The following is a 15859-nucleotide window of genomic DNA, read 5'->3' on the forward strand; positions in this document are numbered from 1 at the left end:
AATGAAATAGGTCTATACAGTAGAGAGATCAGGGCCGCCAGGGGGGATTGCTTCTAAGATATTTCTGCTTTTCAAAGCAACTTCCTTCTCCCCTGCTGCTTTGAAGTCTAATAACTTCTTTTTTAAACAAGCTTCATAACTTCTTCAAGTCTCCATGGTAACAGCAAGTATATGATTATGCTGGTAATGGAGTGTGTACAGGGACAGGATAAGATGAGTCTAGCTTGGACAGTGCTTTTCCCAAACTAGAACCTAAGCCAAGGTGTTCAAGATTCAACCTGACACATCCTAAAAACAATCACCTCCAAAGAGCAGCAGAAGCTACAGAGAAGATTCTCATGTTGACCCTGGGCTGGAATTCTGGTTTTACTCCTCCTGGCTTGGCCAAAAGGGTATATTAGATATCTTTAATAAGTGGGGGGGGAGAAGGGAATGCCACATGTCTCCAAGAAACGCTATGTTTGTGGGGGAGAATGAACTGGAATTAAGAATCAACAAATGCGTCCTAAATTAGAACAAGAAAGTGGGTTGCTTTCAAAAAAAGAAGTAAAAAAAATCTATACAGGATTCTGCATGTATATCTATTCATTCTAGTTGCCCTGGGGCATCAATTACTTTCAGTGTGAAAACAGAAAACATCAACTTGGCCAGGGAAAGCAAAATATCTACGGACTTAATTTCAACACACGCTTGAAGCTGATGCCTGATATCAGCTTCAAAAGGCAGCAGCCTCATTAAGAAATGACCCGAGCCCCATCTGGGGGCTGCCAAAGGCTTAAAAAATCAAGTCAGTGCTGGGGGTCTGGAAAGGAGAATGAACTGAATTTACCTACATCAGTGAACAATGCTATTAAGGCTACTTAGGACATGCCTCCGACAATACTTCTCTTTAATACAAACAAGCTGAAGGCCTTCAGAGTAAAACCAGCCATTATCCCTACCCCTCATCTGGACTTTCATTACTCCCACCCTGAAGAGTGACACATCAAACAGACAAAGCACCCTGCCCACACGCAGGGCCCTTCCGCCAAGATCTCCATGTACCCCGACAAGTGCTTATTAGTCCTGACGACACCCCAGCAAAGAAGAGAGCTGACCACTGTGGCCTTTTTATGCTCCTAGGCGGAAAGAGGGGGAAAACTGAGCCAGTGAATCAAGGGACCAATCCAAGGTCACAGGTAGGTCAGGAAAATGAACTCAGGACTTCGATGCGCTTGATCAGCTCCTCCACAATTTCTCCATCAGCCCCTAATGGCAAAGAGGACAAATTTCCCTAGCTTGATTTAAGGACAGAAGCACCCGGGGGGCACATGGCCAACTCTTCTTATAGACTTCTTGCACGTTGAGTCCTATTATGATATTTAATTTCAGAATAACTGTAACAACAATTGTATAAAACGAAATGTTTACTTTTCCTTCTACTAGCTTCTCTGTAGTGAATTCACTCTTTAATCAAGCACCAAACTCTGGACTAAGCAGCCCAAAGACGTTTGCATAGGATGGAGGTGGTCAGTAGGAAAACTTTAAGGCAATTACAGCAACTTAAGCTTCCTAACAGACTGGCAGACCCCGCTTACTATATCCTGCACTCTTAAGACACACTTTTGCCTTAGACACCACAACCATAGTAAGAAAGGAAAGTAATTATAATACAAAGTTAACATGGGTCTCAAGAATCCAGTTATATGATTTTTAATAGCAAGGCTAGGTGGGAAAAAATTAAATTCTACAATACTTAGCACCTAACTCAGTGTCTTATTCCATAATTGCTACAATTCTTGTTGAATAAATAAAAGAGAAAACAGAAGAAAGGTTGAGAAAGGACAGGAAGGTGATGGTAACTTTGTACCTGGTCCCTGATATACGAAAGTATTCCTACAACTGCAACCAACAGTAAAGATCAGTCTGACCTGAGCAACTGCCTGAAATTAATGTTTCTATTGTGTTGCCTGAGCTCCAAATTTTAAACTAAGGCAAAAAAAAAAAAAATACCAGAGTGCTAATAATTTAGTGAAGAGACGGGTTCTACTAAAAGGGAAGAAGGCTGTAGGAAAGGCAGCAATGACTGAAAAATCTGCTTAATTTTTCTTAAAAGGCACCAAAACTTCCAAATACAGTTCTCCAAATGACCATCTGAACTGGAGGCAACTCTTCACTTGTCAAAGCCCAAGAGAGAAGAACCGTAAGCAAGTTGTATTCCCAGGGTAGTGACACAAGACGGAGCACTATGACAACCTGTACTCGAGGGCCTTTCTGGAGAAACGACGCCAGCTTCACAGGCCCTGCTCCAATCACCCTTACTACACACCTGGAGGAGGGAAGAGACAGGAACTGATTCCACTCCGCAAAGGAGGAAACGGAGCCCAGAATGAGAAGTCAGACTCGAGGCCAGACAGTGGCTGCCGGCCCTGCTCCGGGAGAAGAGAACAGACAGGGGAGATGGGCGGTTCTGTAACATCTGGGAAAGTGCCATACGTCCAGAACATGTGAACCAATGAAAAGACAGAAAGTGAGAACCCGCTGGCTGAGGAATAGGACACAGGGATGGGCTGAGGAGGGGGCCTGTTTCTTCTCCCGGAGTCCTGTCCTGCTTCAAGCCCCCCATGACCATGGCTGTGACCTGCCTTCCTAGCCTCGCTTGTTCTCCCCACTCCTTAGCAAAGGAGTGAAAACAAGTAAAACTGTAAAAAAAAAAAAAAAAAAAAAAAAAAAAAAAAAAATCGGTTGTCAAATCACTAAGCTCCTCCCACTCCTCCTCAAAGAGCCGGTCAACACAGGAGTCCCTGAACTTTGTTACCTACCTTTGCTTCGTCATTAATGTCCCAAGTGAAAGAAATGGCATTATACGCAATCTCCTCAATGTTACTGATGGTGTTGAAGCTTTCTTTGTAGTCAGCTGTACGAGGGATGAGAAAGAAAGTCGTGGTCTCTAGTTTCCAACGTGAGATTACGGCAGTTCAATGTAAGACTCGGCTTTTAATATTATCACTGCTGGATACTTTAAGAACATTTTGTTGGGTTGAAAGAAGTTCAAAAAAGGAAGAAAAAGAATCACAGGATTTTTGTAATGGAGGCAAGCTTAGACATATTTAAATTGATCCCATTTTGTCCGAATTAGGACACTTAGGTCTAAAAAGTTTAAATAACTGTCCCGAGGCCACAAAACTAGTCCAGAGAATCAAGACTGGAACTCAGTTCTTTTCATTCTTCTGAAAGAGAACATGAATATTACCACAGGCAAAGAAAAGAAGTAACACAAAGATTAAGAGCCATCTTGCAATACAGACAGTGGTTTTACATGAAAATTATATACATGGCAAGAACACGGGTTTTCACAAAGCTCCCTGACTAAATGTGGATTTGCACAGGTCTGCTGCTACAGTCCAGGTGATGAATCTCTGGGTCTACGTACAGACAGAAGAGACCTCCGATGCAGCTCAGCATGGAACTAGGGAAGGGTGTGTATGTTGCTGCACATCATCAGTATTTTCTTTAACTTGGTGATTTTTTTCCCTCCACCTGATTATCATCTCCAAATAATCAGAATCTCTTAAAGAAGACATTACCCCTCAAAAAATGTGTAGACTGAAAAGCAGGACACTCTCACACGAGCTGGCTCTATAGCTCCTGGCCCCAGTGTCACAGGGAAAGCCACCACATGGGGCATATGTCCTCATGAAGGAAGTAACGTTAAGAGCACCGGTTCCAGGAGGCCAAGGACAATGTCTGGAACAGACCAGTAGCTGGCATAAAAATTCAAATGCATGCGGCAGGAAGCTGATCACTGCCAAAAATAACTGGATTTAGAAAACTGGATGCTTGCACCTCTGGGAATAAAAGCAGGCTCCGGAGCCACTTACCTATGTCAATGCATCTTTGTTTAGCCGTGTGCTGCCGCGAGTGCCAGTACTTCCAGTGCCTTAACTGATCTTCCCTGCTTTTGTCCTCGGCAAAAACCACCATGATCACACTCTGTGAAAGAGAATGCACCACAACGTAAAGACACAAAGGCGGGAGTATCTTTTGGAAAACTTAGTTCTCGATTTTGCGGTGAATTCAAACCGCAATTTTAGACCTTAATTTAGATCTGCCTCAGACCTGGAACTAGTGAGCTCTGACCAGCTTTCCCAGAGACGAGAACTGAGAGCAGGACTCACTCGGACTTTGCTGATGGGGTGGTGGATGCCCTCGTTGCTGCTCACTTCCTTCAAGGTGACAGGATAGAACTGGCCTTTGTTCAGGTACGTCATGGTGCTATCTCCCGGCTTCTGTCGGAGTGATTTTGAGGCTTCTAGGGTATATTCAAAGTTGTTCCTAGAAAACAAAAAAACTCACAGATCTCTAATTCACTCTCCTTGAAGCTTCTTAAATGCTTGAGCTCAAACTTGACATGCTTCAGTGTGGATATATGCAGAGAGCAGATGACTAGAAACATCCAACTGACCATGTCATGCTATAAATAGATAGCATTTGCTGCTTTTTCCAAAGTAAATATAATCTTAAGCAACCCAGAAATTCTCAGATCTCTCAGATGTGGGACTGCTAAATGCCTACTAGAAAATCTGTTAAGTGATGCTAACAAATTAGACGTTTGGAGGCAAAGGATATTAATGGTATGAATGAGTGAAAAGCGCTCCAGAAGGAACTCTCACAAGACACGCTACCAACGTGGTATTTACCCAGCAAAGGCTGCAAACAGGAGGCTGGGAGGCCTCTGACTAAATGTGATTTGGCCTGCCAGCACTTTTTTGTTGTTTTTGCTTATAACCTAAATGTACTCAGATGGCACTCCACGGTTGTCCACATTTTCTTTTATCTTATAGCACCACATATATATTCCCCTGAAGTTGTTTAATAACCTTGTTGGGCCAGGGGTTGGCAAATTACTCCTATTTTTATACATAAAGTTTTATTGGAATGTAGCCACGCCCTTTGTTTACACATTATGGCTTCAGTGACAGAGCTGGGCAAAGCTGGTCAGTTGCGACAGAGGCTGTACGGCCCACAAAGCCTAAAATATTTACTATCTGATCCTTTACAGAAAAAGTTTGTTGACCTCTATCCTAGATCCTGAAGGCATTTGAGTTTGTGACTCCTGTACCTTGAGGCAGGTCTATAAGGCAGTCTCAATTCCCATAAAATCCTAGACTTTTAAATAGAACTTCTTTTTTAAAATACAGCACACATAAAAATGCATAAAATGAAATTACACTCCTAAAAAAACTAAAGATGTTTATATATAACTTGGAAAATATTGATATTTCCGGAGTAAGATGCAATTTTGTGACGTATAAAAGAGGTCGTCAGCCCAGTAAACAGTTGACTTCATTTATTTTATCATTAGTGAGACTAATAAAAATATAAAAGCCTTTATCCACCTGATGTTATTCCTAAATTCTCACAGAATTATACACTTTTGGAAACAGAAGGGACCTCAGATCTAATATAATCCCTTCACCTCTTCTCTGAGATTCCATTCTACCACCACTACTACTACCATCATATAAAGAAACCGAAGGAAAGAAAAAGCACCAACACCAAGAATTAGGGAAACATGAAACACAGTTCAGAGTGCAAAATTGAATGCACTAAAGCAAATGTCCTCCAGCAAAGATGTCACCACACTAACTGCAAGAAAGTAAAGTTGAAAGCTGCGAAAGCCACCTCTGATTTTCCAAGATCAAATTAACAAAAAGGAAGTAAGTCGTACAAGCTGAAAGTTAAAAATCAAATTAAAAGACAACTATTACCCAGAAACACTGTCAAAAACATAGTCCTCTGAATTCATGCCAGGCATCCGCAGACTGAGATCCGAGGGGAAGAAAACCTGAAATATCAACGTGATAAGCCACAACGATGTAATTGGTTATCAGGCTCACTAAAATCCAACGTCTGGTACAGCATCAGAGTATGTGGCTTACAGCAACCCACCACTCTTTCAAAATTTGTCTGAAACAAAAATTTTAACTCTACAAAAAATTTTAGAAGAAAATTAAAAAGAAAAAAACATCCATTTATACATCCCTTGATTAAATTAAGACAATTTACATAAGTGCTCCCACAAAGCGCTTCCTTCTTCTCTTTTCCCATCTTTCCCACACATCCCAATTCGGTCCAAACTCTGGAATGTGCAACCGAAATCTCATGACTTTTAGGAGTCAGCTCTATTGCTGCACCAAGTTAAGATACAGTATCAAGTCGGCACCGTGGCTCGATGGGTCGGTGCACTTTCCCAGGAAAGGTTACTATTCTCCTCACTCCGTAAGTGGAGGCGGATGCTCCTTTCCCCCATAGGTCATTAAATACAGGTCCAAACGTCCTCAGCCCCTAACTTTCACTCGAGTGACGTGTTCATCACCACGGAGCCCTCAGAAGTACTTGGAATTAATTGGTAAATGTCACACAATGCACTTGTCATCAAGCTCCACCCGCCTCCCCAACAATGTACCAAGCAAGAAACACTAAGCAAATATATGATAAATCATTTTATATGAAGACCAGTTGCGGGGAGCTTGTTTTGGTCTAGGACAAAAGCCGAAAACAGACTGTGTGTCTATGTCTGCTGTCCGTCCACGGAAGATTATGTATGCGGCTCTCCTTCTCATCCTCCAGCAAATCACTTTGCTGAAATCATAATTGTTAACTCAGCTGCTTGTAAGATTAGCCATGTGCCGTTGATAATAATTTCTGGTTTTATAGGTTTAGTTTACAAATTATACCCATGGACCTTTTCTCTTTAAGAAAAAAAGAAAAACAACTCTTTTGTTCCCAATCCACTGACTTCAGGCTGAGTTTCAAGCTTACATAACAAGGAAGAGGTGGAACCCAATACTTATACAAACACACAGCGTCTTAGGAAGATGCTTTCATTTCCTGTACCTCCTGAACGCCTTCCTTGAAGGTCTCTGAGAAGGTAGAGTCTGGAGTACGCCTTTGAGCGTTTGCGGGTTGAGCACCAGAGCTGAACTGGTCAGCATTCAGGTTCCGGTCGAAAACCACCACACGCTCTGTGGGCTCAGGATGATACACTGCTGGGGGGATCCCCACAGCAAAGCCGTGGTGCTGGGTCTCCGTCTTGATGGAGTGGGTAGGCATCGCTGCTATGGAGACAGTGACTGTGGTGTCAGGAGCTGTCAGATGGCCCCTCTTGTCGATGCCCAGCTGGTTGCCATGGGGAAGGACAATGTTAAATGGCACATTTTTCAGCACTTGCACTCTGTTTTCTCCAGCAGAAATGAGGGGCTGCTCAGTCACGTTTGATATGCTATTTCTTTAAGAAAAGAAAAGAAAACTGTGTTTTCAAACTCAGTGCTGATACAGTTCCTTGACAAATTTTTATTTTCCTAATGGCACTGGGCTACTGGGTCCCAGGCAATAATAATAATATACTTGGTAGAAACCAAATAAACAGGAAATGGCACAACAGCCCATTACCAGAGAAAGGAAAAAAAATGCTTTATAGTTACAGGTCAAGTAAAATCCAAAAGTATTGAGTAAAATTTCATTTGAAATGCTGAGAACTCAGAGCTTTCCTCTACTATATTTTATTTCCAATAATCCTAATAAAATGATCCTATTGTACTAGAAGCCTGAAGCTACAAACGTGATTAACTGGAGCAGTATAGGCTGGTGGTTAAAGTACAGACTCTGCAGTCAGACAATGTAGATTCAAAATCTCTCAGTCACTACGTGCTCATCTATAAAATGGGGATAATGATGGTACGTATCCTCACAAGGTGGTGATGAGGATGAGACAAGAATACACTGAAATGCATGTAACGATGCCTGACACACAAGGGCTCAGCAAGTGTGAGGTACTGGTCCCCAACCACCACTTCTCCCAGTACTAGACTCACTTGCTTTCCCGTTCACCAAAAAAAAAAAAAAAACACCACCCTATGATTACATCGTACCAGCAGATATATTCGTACAAATTACTTTTGGCTTAATAAATATCCTGGGCAACATAAGATGATTTTTAGTTTAGAGTAAAATTGATACATTTTCAAAGCCCCCTCAAACCATATAGGCTGATACCTTTAAGGGAAAAAAGCTATTCGGCAACTTTGCACATTTCATCAATAAAATATTCAAACCTTAAAACATAAGTTCACTCCCAAGACTGTCTTAAAGAAATTTCTTTAGAGGAAAAGGAAAAAGCTATTTAGAAAGCTGTTCATTAAGGCTCCGTAATAGCAAAAATCAGATACAGCCTTAATGTTAAGGATAGCTAGGGTCTGCCTTAAAATACTCTAGCAAAAATAAATAAAATTAAAAAATTAATTAATTAGAAAGTTGGAGAAGAGGGAAGAGTAGATCAAAAAGGAGAAAGTAAGTTGAAGCTGAGTACCTACTGGCTTATACTATTTCTCTACTTTTGTTACGTTTGAAAGTGCCTACAACAAAAATTAAAAAATAAAAGCCATAAGCCCTTTTCCAAATTATGAAGATTAAAACAGCAATATGGAAAATATTTATGAAATATACTGAGTAGAAGAAAATCCTATCTGTGAACATAATCACAGCCCCATAAAATGCGCCTGCACGCCCAAACGGCAAACAACTAAACTGTGAGCACAGGGGGATTCTGAGTGATCATTCTTTCTTCAAAAATGTTTTATTCTTTTATTACTAATAGAACACAGGGCAACTTAAAAGGCACATTTAACTTTTTTTCTTCATGGCTGTAAAGTCAAGCCTTAATTTGAATTTCTGAAAGTTTTAACCTAAAAGATTTCAAAAATAACCTCAACAGGAGTTTGGAATACAGCTGAACGTACTTTATTAAATTTTACTCAGTTAGGCAGTTATTCAAGATCATTGATACTTATTTTTTTTAATGGACCCCCACCATTGCCTTAAGCCACATCCTTCTTAAGAGAACCTAAAAGACAAATAAGCAAACAGTGCACTCACGTGATTACTAAAAACATCCCTTTGGGTGAGGAGAAAGTTATTGTTTTGTTTTCTAGAAAAGGCAACTACACCTAAAGAAACGGGTGACTTCTCAGCAATAGAATCATAATTAGTAAGAGGCAAATCAGTAATGAAATCTGAATTCAGAAATTAAGAGTCCAACTTACCCATCTCTTCCACTAGCGCCTGTTCATTTAAACAAACTTTTGCTTTACTTTCACAGAAACCTGGCATTTTCGAGTGTACTGTTTTATGCTCTACATTAAACATTACCTTTTGCTATGATCTGGCTCTGGGTGCTCAACATCTGGCTTTGCTGTTGATGACCTTCTCTCTCGTGGAACCTGAGATATTAAACACACATGACAACAATTTAGTTCTTACTCATGAAGTAGAGATACGGTCCTTACTTTTCAGTAAGCTCAACCATTCACACGTCTACTGATGCCTACCGAACCCCAGGCTCTGAGGACGCACGATGAATAAGACAGTATCTGCCCTCAAGGAGGTGACAATCTGGTCACCGGGTTGATATGTAAAAACCAACTTTTATTTAGTTGTCAAACAAGTTCAGAATATCCAAAATTTACTTTGTCATGGAGTTTGGGTTTTATCTATTAAAAGAAATGCCTCTGGTCTGGTTCTACCCATTTATCTACATAATGTAATAAAGAAGCTACTGAAAACACAACTGGGCTCTTTCAACATCCTCCCTGCTCTTCTCTGCTACCCTTCCTTTCAGATCAAACGCAAAATCAAAAGGATCAGCCAAAAGGATCAGCCATATTAACAGTTCACTCCAAGGTCCAAATGTTGGCTCCAAATGGTAAATTTCTTTAGATACGTTGGGATTCACGCTGTCTGTTACCCAAAGGACAAATCAAACTCTGCTGGGTCTATTCCTTTTGTGATTCTGCTCCTCTTTGCATAGCAAAGACAGCGGGCAAACATTACTGCAGACATCAACCCAGCTGAGACTTATTCCCAACGTGTACTCCAACACCGCTAAGACGTTTGAAACTGGTTTTCAAGGTGAACGTAGAAATTCTATTCCTACATTCTTATTCTACCCTTAAAGACAAAATAAATTATTGTTTCACGTATTAACAACATGCTTTTAAAGCTTTACCAAAGTTATGATATAAAAATGACTGATAGTTACACCCAAAGAATTGAAACAAATAAGTCAGTTTATTTAAAAAGGAAAATAAATAACCCTACAGCTATTGCAGGAAGGCTGACATACAGTACTACTAAGATTGCCACCCTTAATGGACAGACATGAGGATTTATCTCCTCCTAAGACGTAAAATACTTTTAGGATGACCCTTTATTTAAAATACACACACATACAACCACTGCAATTAGTGTTATTACATAGGTCTTTCTGGCACTAAACTTGTTGGGTTTCTCCCATTCTCAAAAGTTTCAATTAAAAATATGTAACTTCAAACTTCATAATTAATACTTAAGAAACTTATGGTTTTACACTGAGTCAATAAAACAAGCCATAAGAAGAACAGATAATATAAGTACTACTTCAAAGGAACCCTTTGTGGCACACGTCCCAGGCAAGGGTTTCTTCTAGCATCCTTGGTTACTGTGCAAGTTTCCATTCATATTTAAGGGAAAAAAACTTACCTCAGACCTCAAACACAAGCTGGACACATGGCCTCATACCAGAAAACAATTAAATCAATTAAATCTTTTGTTTAGGTCACCCCCCCCATTTTGATAATCAAACTATCTTCTTTGTTTTTTACCCTCTGCATTTTTTGTATTCAGAGAAGAATACAGTGTCAGAATGTAACAGAGGGCAGGCAACTGGTGAATCTGGGTGAGAGTATCTGGGAGTTAATTATCTTGTTATTCTAAGTTTTCTATAGGTTTGAACGTTTCAAAAACAAAGAGATGGTAAAAATAAGCTGTAATATATAGCCATTCCTGGGCTGTACCTTACAGTTCATATATATACGGGCTATGGGTCAGAGAGAAGAATGCCAGAGTGAACCCAGCAAGCAGAGCCTGTCCCCCACAGGACAGCAAGGCACACTGAGTGGGGGGGCTAGGGCACAACCTGAAACCCTGGCTGCAACACGTACTAGTTGTGTGACCTGAGAATCTTATTTTTATCATCTGCAAAACAGGGATAATAGCACGTATTTTCCAGGGTTGCTGGAGGGATGAGAAATCACATTCATTCTGGTAACGTTGGCTAGCACAATACAGGTAATCAGTAAGTGGTAGTAGTATTATTAGGATAATGATGATGGTACAGATCAGGGGTGTCATCTCCAGATATGAACACCATGTAAAACTCCAGGCGGAGAACAGGCTGTGCTTAATTAAGACTAATCCAAATTTCTAGGAACAGGCAACAAAATATATCCTGACCTTAGAACTAGAAAGTCCAAGGCTAGAAAATACGGGTTTTGTTTTTTTCATGAATCCCACAATCAAATCAAATCAAATCAAATCAAATGCTCTGTAATATCATTTAGGGAAAAGGAAACCACTCTGACTACATAGGACTAGAGGTTAGAGCACAGGTCAATGAACCAATGTCCACTCTTGATGGCACTAAGAACTACCTTTGGAAAAATGATCAATCTCATTAAGGCACAGGTAACATCTTCTTTTATGGGAGCTTCACCTTTCAGATAGAGCCAGAACAGCTGGCTACTTTACACATTTTAAAAATGACCCGTTGATTCTATGATTGTAGATTTTCAGCTTTGAACCACAGTAAGTCAAAGTACTCATTAAACTACTTATAGCCACTACAGAAGCAACCTGCATTACATTCTACCAGCAAATTACTGTTTTATATGCTGTTGAATCAAGTGTGCCTTGGACTGATGTCAGGGCTTTTAAACAGCAGGCAACCCCACCTTGTAGTAGTCATAGAGCAAGCCCAGCGCAGCTGCACTGTCTTCATCTCCATTGATGCTCATCATCGCTTTGGTGGCTGCGGTGAGAGGGTTTTCCAGGAAAGACTTCCAGGCTTCATCCTCACTAGTGTAGGAACGACGCTGTGGATAAAGTGCTTCATTCTGAAGAACCAACACTGGCCGTTTGCTTAGGAGAAATTTTTTTAAAAAGAAAAAAAAAAATATATATATATATATATATATATCTCACATCTTTTTCTACTGCAAGTCATCATAAGCTAATTTTTAAAAAGGCAAACAACCAACTCCTTGATGGTCCAATAAAATAGTCCATTGTTTCATCAATGACCCTAGTAAAGTTAAATTAAGACAAGATCAGAAGACAACCCACTTAAATGCAGCCCAATGGGTCACCCAGTAAGATATAAGGTATTTAGGCAGCCAGGGAACCTGCAGTTAACCTGCACATGGAACCCAGGACGCACTACCTGGCACAAAAAAACCCCAAAAGCAAAAGTCAAAAACCCACTCCAAGAAAATGTCAGGCTATGCAAACACTTTACAAAAACAAACACAAGGACAAAGTAAGGCAAAACAGAACATTCACTCTCTTCAGACATATACATCCAGGACTGTACCCTCTTAAACAGAGTATATATGGTTCAATCACCACGCTGGTATATGATATCTCCCTCTTTCTCCCAGTGATGCCATGCCTTAAAAACTACAAACAAAGGGGGGAGGAGGAGAAGACGGAAAGAAAAAGGGCTACTTGGTTTAATCCTCGGGGGTATAAAAGAGAGTTAGAATATTCTACTGATTACCAGCAGATTGAGCATGGAATGTGGCCAAAGGGGACTGTAAATCAATAAGGAGGCACAATTCTCTGGCATGGGAGTTAACTGTTTGTCGTAGAGATAAACACTTACGAATCTACAACAATAAATGCAGCCACTGAACAAAAAGAGGTTCTTAAGGAAATAAGTGGGGAAATCAGTTTTTAAAAATCTTTACTGGTTTTTCATACTGGGCAAGAACTGTTCCACTTTAACACTGTAGTTCGGTGGGAAAAATCCAGAAAAATCAACGGAGAACTTAGTAGAGTCTTATAGAAGATTTAACTTAAAAGATTAAAGCAAACATTACTGATTCCAAAAACTTGAAATGTAAACAGCCTCAGTAACTGTTCAGTTGGTTCTGTTCAGTAAGTCAATAAAGAGAAGTGGAACACTACCTCCAGCAAAATCAAGCAGTTTTTTTTTTAAGAAAAGCTTTTTAAATATTCAGAGCTACTCTGAATTATCACCATCCTAACAAAGCAAATTAAAGGATCAGTTCTCATTGCAACACACAAATGAAATATGTAAATTGCCTAAAGGTGACCTACCTACTCTAAAAGTGAATGTAGAAAGATTGATTATCTTCTCAAGTAATCAACAAGGTTAGGGTTTGGCAGTCACCCAGGCCCTTTAAAAACAGATACAGATTCAGAAAAAGGAGAACATCTTTGAAAAAAAGGGGGAAAAAAATCCTACAACTTAATGTATCCTCAGTCAAAACTGTCTTATTTCAAAGCCAGTGTTTTTACTCCTAAAGTCCTAGGAGCTCACATTTGGTAGGAAAAGTTTTGAGGTGGTATACTATTTTAGCACAAACACGATGGGCTGTTCAAAGCACATGGTTGGTTTACAAATGAAGACTTTCCACAAATCTCAAATTAAAAAAAAATTATGTAATATATAAAGGGGCATTCCCTGTGCCATCAGGAGGACAGAACAGCTACTGAACCAGTGGTAGCTTGGGGGTGATTTGGTGTCCTACGCTATTATTAATAGTGTAAGAGCTACTTCCAGAAGATTAAGACAGCACTTGGCTCATTCAATTCCCATAATGCTAGTTTTTCAGCCTCCCTTCTTCTCCCACCCCCATCCCAACTCTGCACAAGCAACAGAAAATAAATATTTTTTTGCCACTGGTTTTGTTTGTGATCACCCTGAAGGTGTCTTACATTTCCAAACTGTGCCTAAGGCCAAAATTGGAGCTCTGGAAATATGCCTTATCTAAACTATAAGTCAAGAAATAAACACGAAACCAGCTGCCTTTTTTAGTCTACTTCCTCATGACAGTCAGGCTGTTGTTAGTCCCTAAAGCCTCATCACTGCCCTCTCCCTGAGTCTTAAACCCTTCATCAATGATCTCTGGAAGACTTCTGAAATACAGTTCAAGCAATAACTTATCTGCATATTCTACACCACAAGATTAACTGAAATTTAAGTTATTCATACATAATAACATCTAAACCTCTCATCCACAAGAAGAGCACCCTTAAACAAAGTGATTCTCAGCAAATAATTATAAAGCTGGGAGAGTTACCCCTCTGCTCTGGACTTACTGATCTCAAATACACTGACTGGTCTGGTGCGATTTACTTGGGGTTTTTTGGGGTTTTTCTGTTTCTTCTCTTTTTTGGAGCAATTTTATATTTACAGAAAGGCTGCAAAGAAAATACGGAACTGTCCCTCACCCAGTGTCTCTTAATGTTAGCGTCTTACATTATCGCCTCACATTTGTGAAAATATTTCTTTAATCACGATCGCCAAAAAGCACGTTAGTAAGCACAGTGCTTTCTAGTCTACCATCCTGATTTCAAAGTTCCATCCTCTTGATATTTCTGAGCATTGCTAGTTGCAATAATCTGTAATTACCATCAGTGAGGCAAGTGGGAAAAAAAACTCCTGCAACAAATTTCTCAAGCAGGGAAAAGAAAATGCCAGGACACCCGGAGCACTTCCACTTTCCCCTCAATTTCTCCTTTCGGAAGTTCTAGCAGCCTGGCCGAATGACACGGCTGAGCGACAGAGATTACCTGAGAAGCTCTCCCTTTCCAGCCGCGGAGCGCGTCCCAAAGAGCTCCACTGTCCCCCCTGAGCGAAAACGCCCCGGTGGGGACACGGGGCCGCCGGCGGGCAGAGCCCCAGCCCGCGAGCGGGGCGTTCCGAAGCTCCCGAGGCGCACCCGGGCCACCGGAGAGCAGCAGCGGGGCGCGCCCGTGGGGTGGTCCCCCAGACCAGGACGCGGAGGCCGGGAGTGGCGGTTCCTCTCCGGAGTCAAGGCCCCCAAGGCAAGGGTCCCCTCAGGGGTCTTCGGGGGAACAAAGGCGGCCGGGGGTGCGGACAGGCAGACGCCGCGGCGGAGAAGTAGGCGGACGGCGAGACGCGCGCCGCCCGCCCTCCCAGCCTGGCACCCCCGCCTCCTCGCCCGGCCTCGCACCGGCGCCCCCCGCCCGCCCGCCAGACCTCGCACCCGCCCCGGCCCTCGCCTCGCCCGCCCGCCCGCACCTGCCTCGCGGCAGGTGCGGCCGGCCGGCCGGGCAACAGGGGCCCGGCCGCACGGCCGGACTCGCCCGCCGGCGCCCTCACTCACTTGTCGTACTCCTGTGTCATCGTGCTCGCTCGCCGCTGCCGGGCCGCAGAACTGGACTTTCGGGTTGGGACAGTACACCCGATCCGGGGGGAGGAGGAGGTGGCGGCGGCGGCGGCGGCAGATCCAGAGCGGCGGCCCCGACGGGCTGGGTTCGCTTTTCTCGCTTTGAGCCGGCTCCGCGCGGGCAGCGAGCACAGGGCGCCCGGGCTCGGCCTCCTATTGGCTGGCGGCGCGCCGGCACGGGGCTGGGCCTCGGGGCCGGGAGCCTGGCGGCGCTGCCTGATTGGCCAGCGCGCCGGGGCGCCGGGGAGGGGCCGAAGGGAGGCAACGGGGCCGAGCGGCGCGGGCGGGGGCCCGCCGCTCCGCGTGGCCGCGTCAGTGTGGCGCGCCCGGCGCTCGTGGCCTCCCTCCTGTCCGGACTGGCAAAGCCGCGAGGCTCCCAGTGCGCACCTGCAGCCCCTCGGCGGTCTTCCGCGCTCCCACGGCAGGGCGGCCAGGCGCTGCGTCCCCGCTCTGCGCCACGGTCACGGCCCTCGGCCGCCCACCCGCGGGACGGGCCGTGCCCTGGCGCCGCCTTCCCGGGCGCTGGGCGCTCTTCCTTCCCCGCCCGCCCGCCCACCCAAACCACC

At 43.0% G+C, this 15859-nt stretch overlaps 1 protein-coding gene across 1 annotated transcript in view; it reads right to left on the bottom strand.

Moving 5' to 3' along the window:
• The window catches only part of GRHL1 (grainyhead like transcription factor 1), a 46865-nt gene extending 31564 nt beyond the window's left edge, over positions 1 to 15301 (bottom strand). The window contains exons 1-8 of the mRNA XM_081254139.1: positions 15231 to 15301; positions 11808 to 11994; positions 9190 to 9260; positions 6880 to 7270; positions 5751 to 5827; positions 4158 to 4314; positions 3861 to 3972; positions 2802 to 2896 (exon numbers count right to left, since the gene is read on the bottom strand). Of these exons, the coding sequence (XP_081110265.1) occupies positions 2802 to 2896; positions 3861 to 3972; positions 4158 to 4314; positions 5751 to 5827; positions 6880 to 7270; positions 9190 to 9260; positions 11808 to 11994; positions 15231 to 15250 (1110 nt within the window). The 5' untranslated portion in view covers positions 15251 to 15301. The remainder of the gene's footprint in view (positions 1 to 2801; positions 2897 to 3860; positions 3973 to 4157; positions 4315 to 5750; positions 5828 to 6879; positions 7271 to 9189; positions 9261 to 11807; positions 11995 to 15230) is intronic.
• Positions 15302 to 15859: the final 558 nt, after the last annotated feature.

The sequence above is a fragment of the Mesoplodon bidens genome, assembly GCF_964165515.1.
Source record: "Mesoplodon bidens genome assembly, chromosome: 14".
Taxonomy (NCBI): Eukaryota; Metazoa; Chordata; class Mammalia; order Artiodactyla; family Ziphiidae; genus Mesoplodon; species Mesoplodon bidens.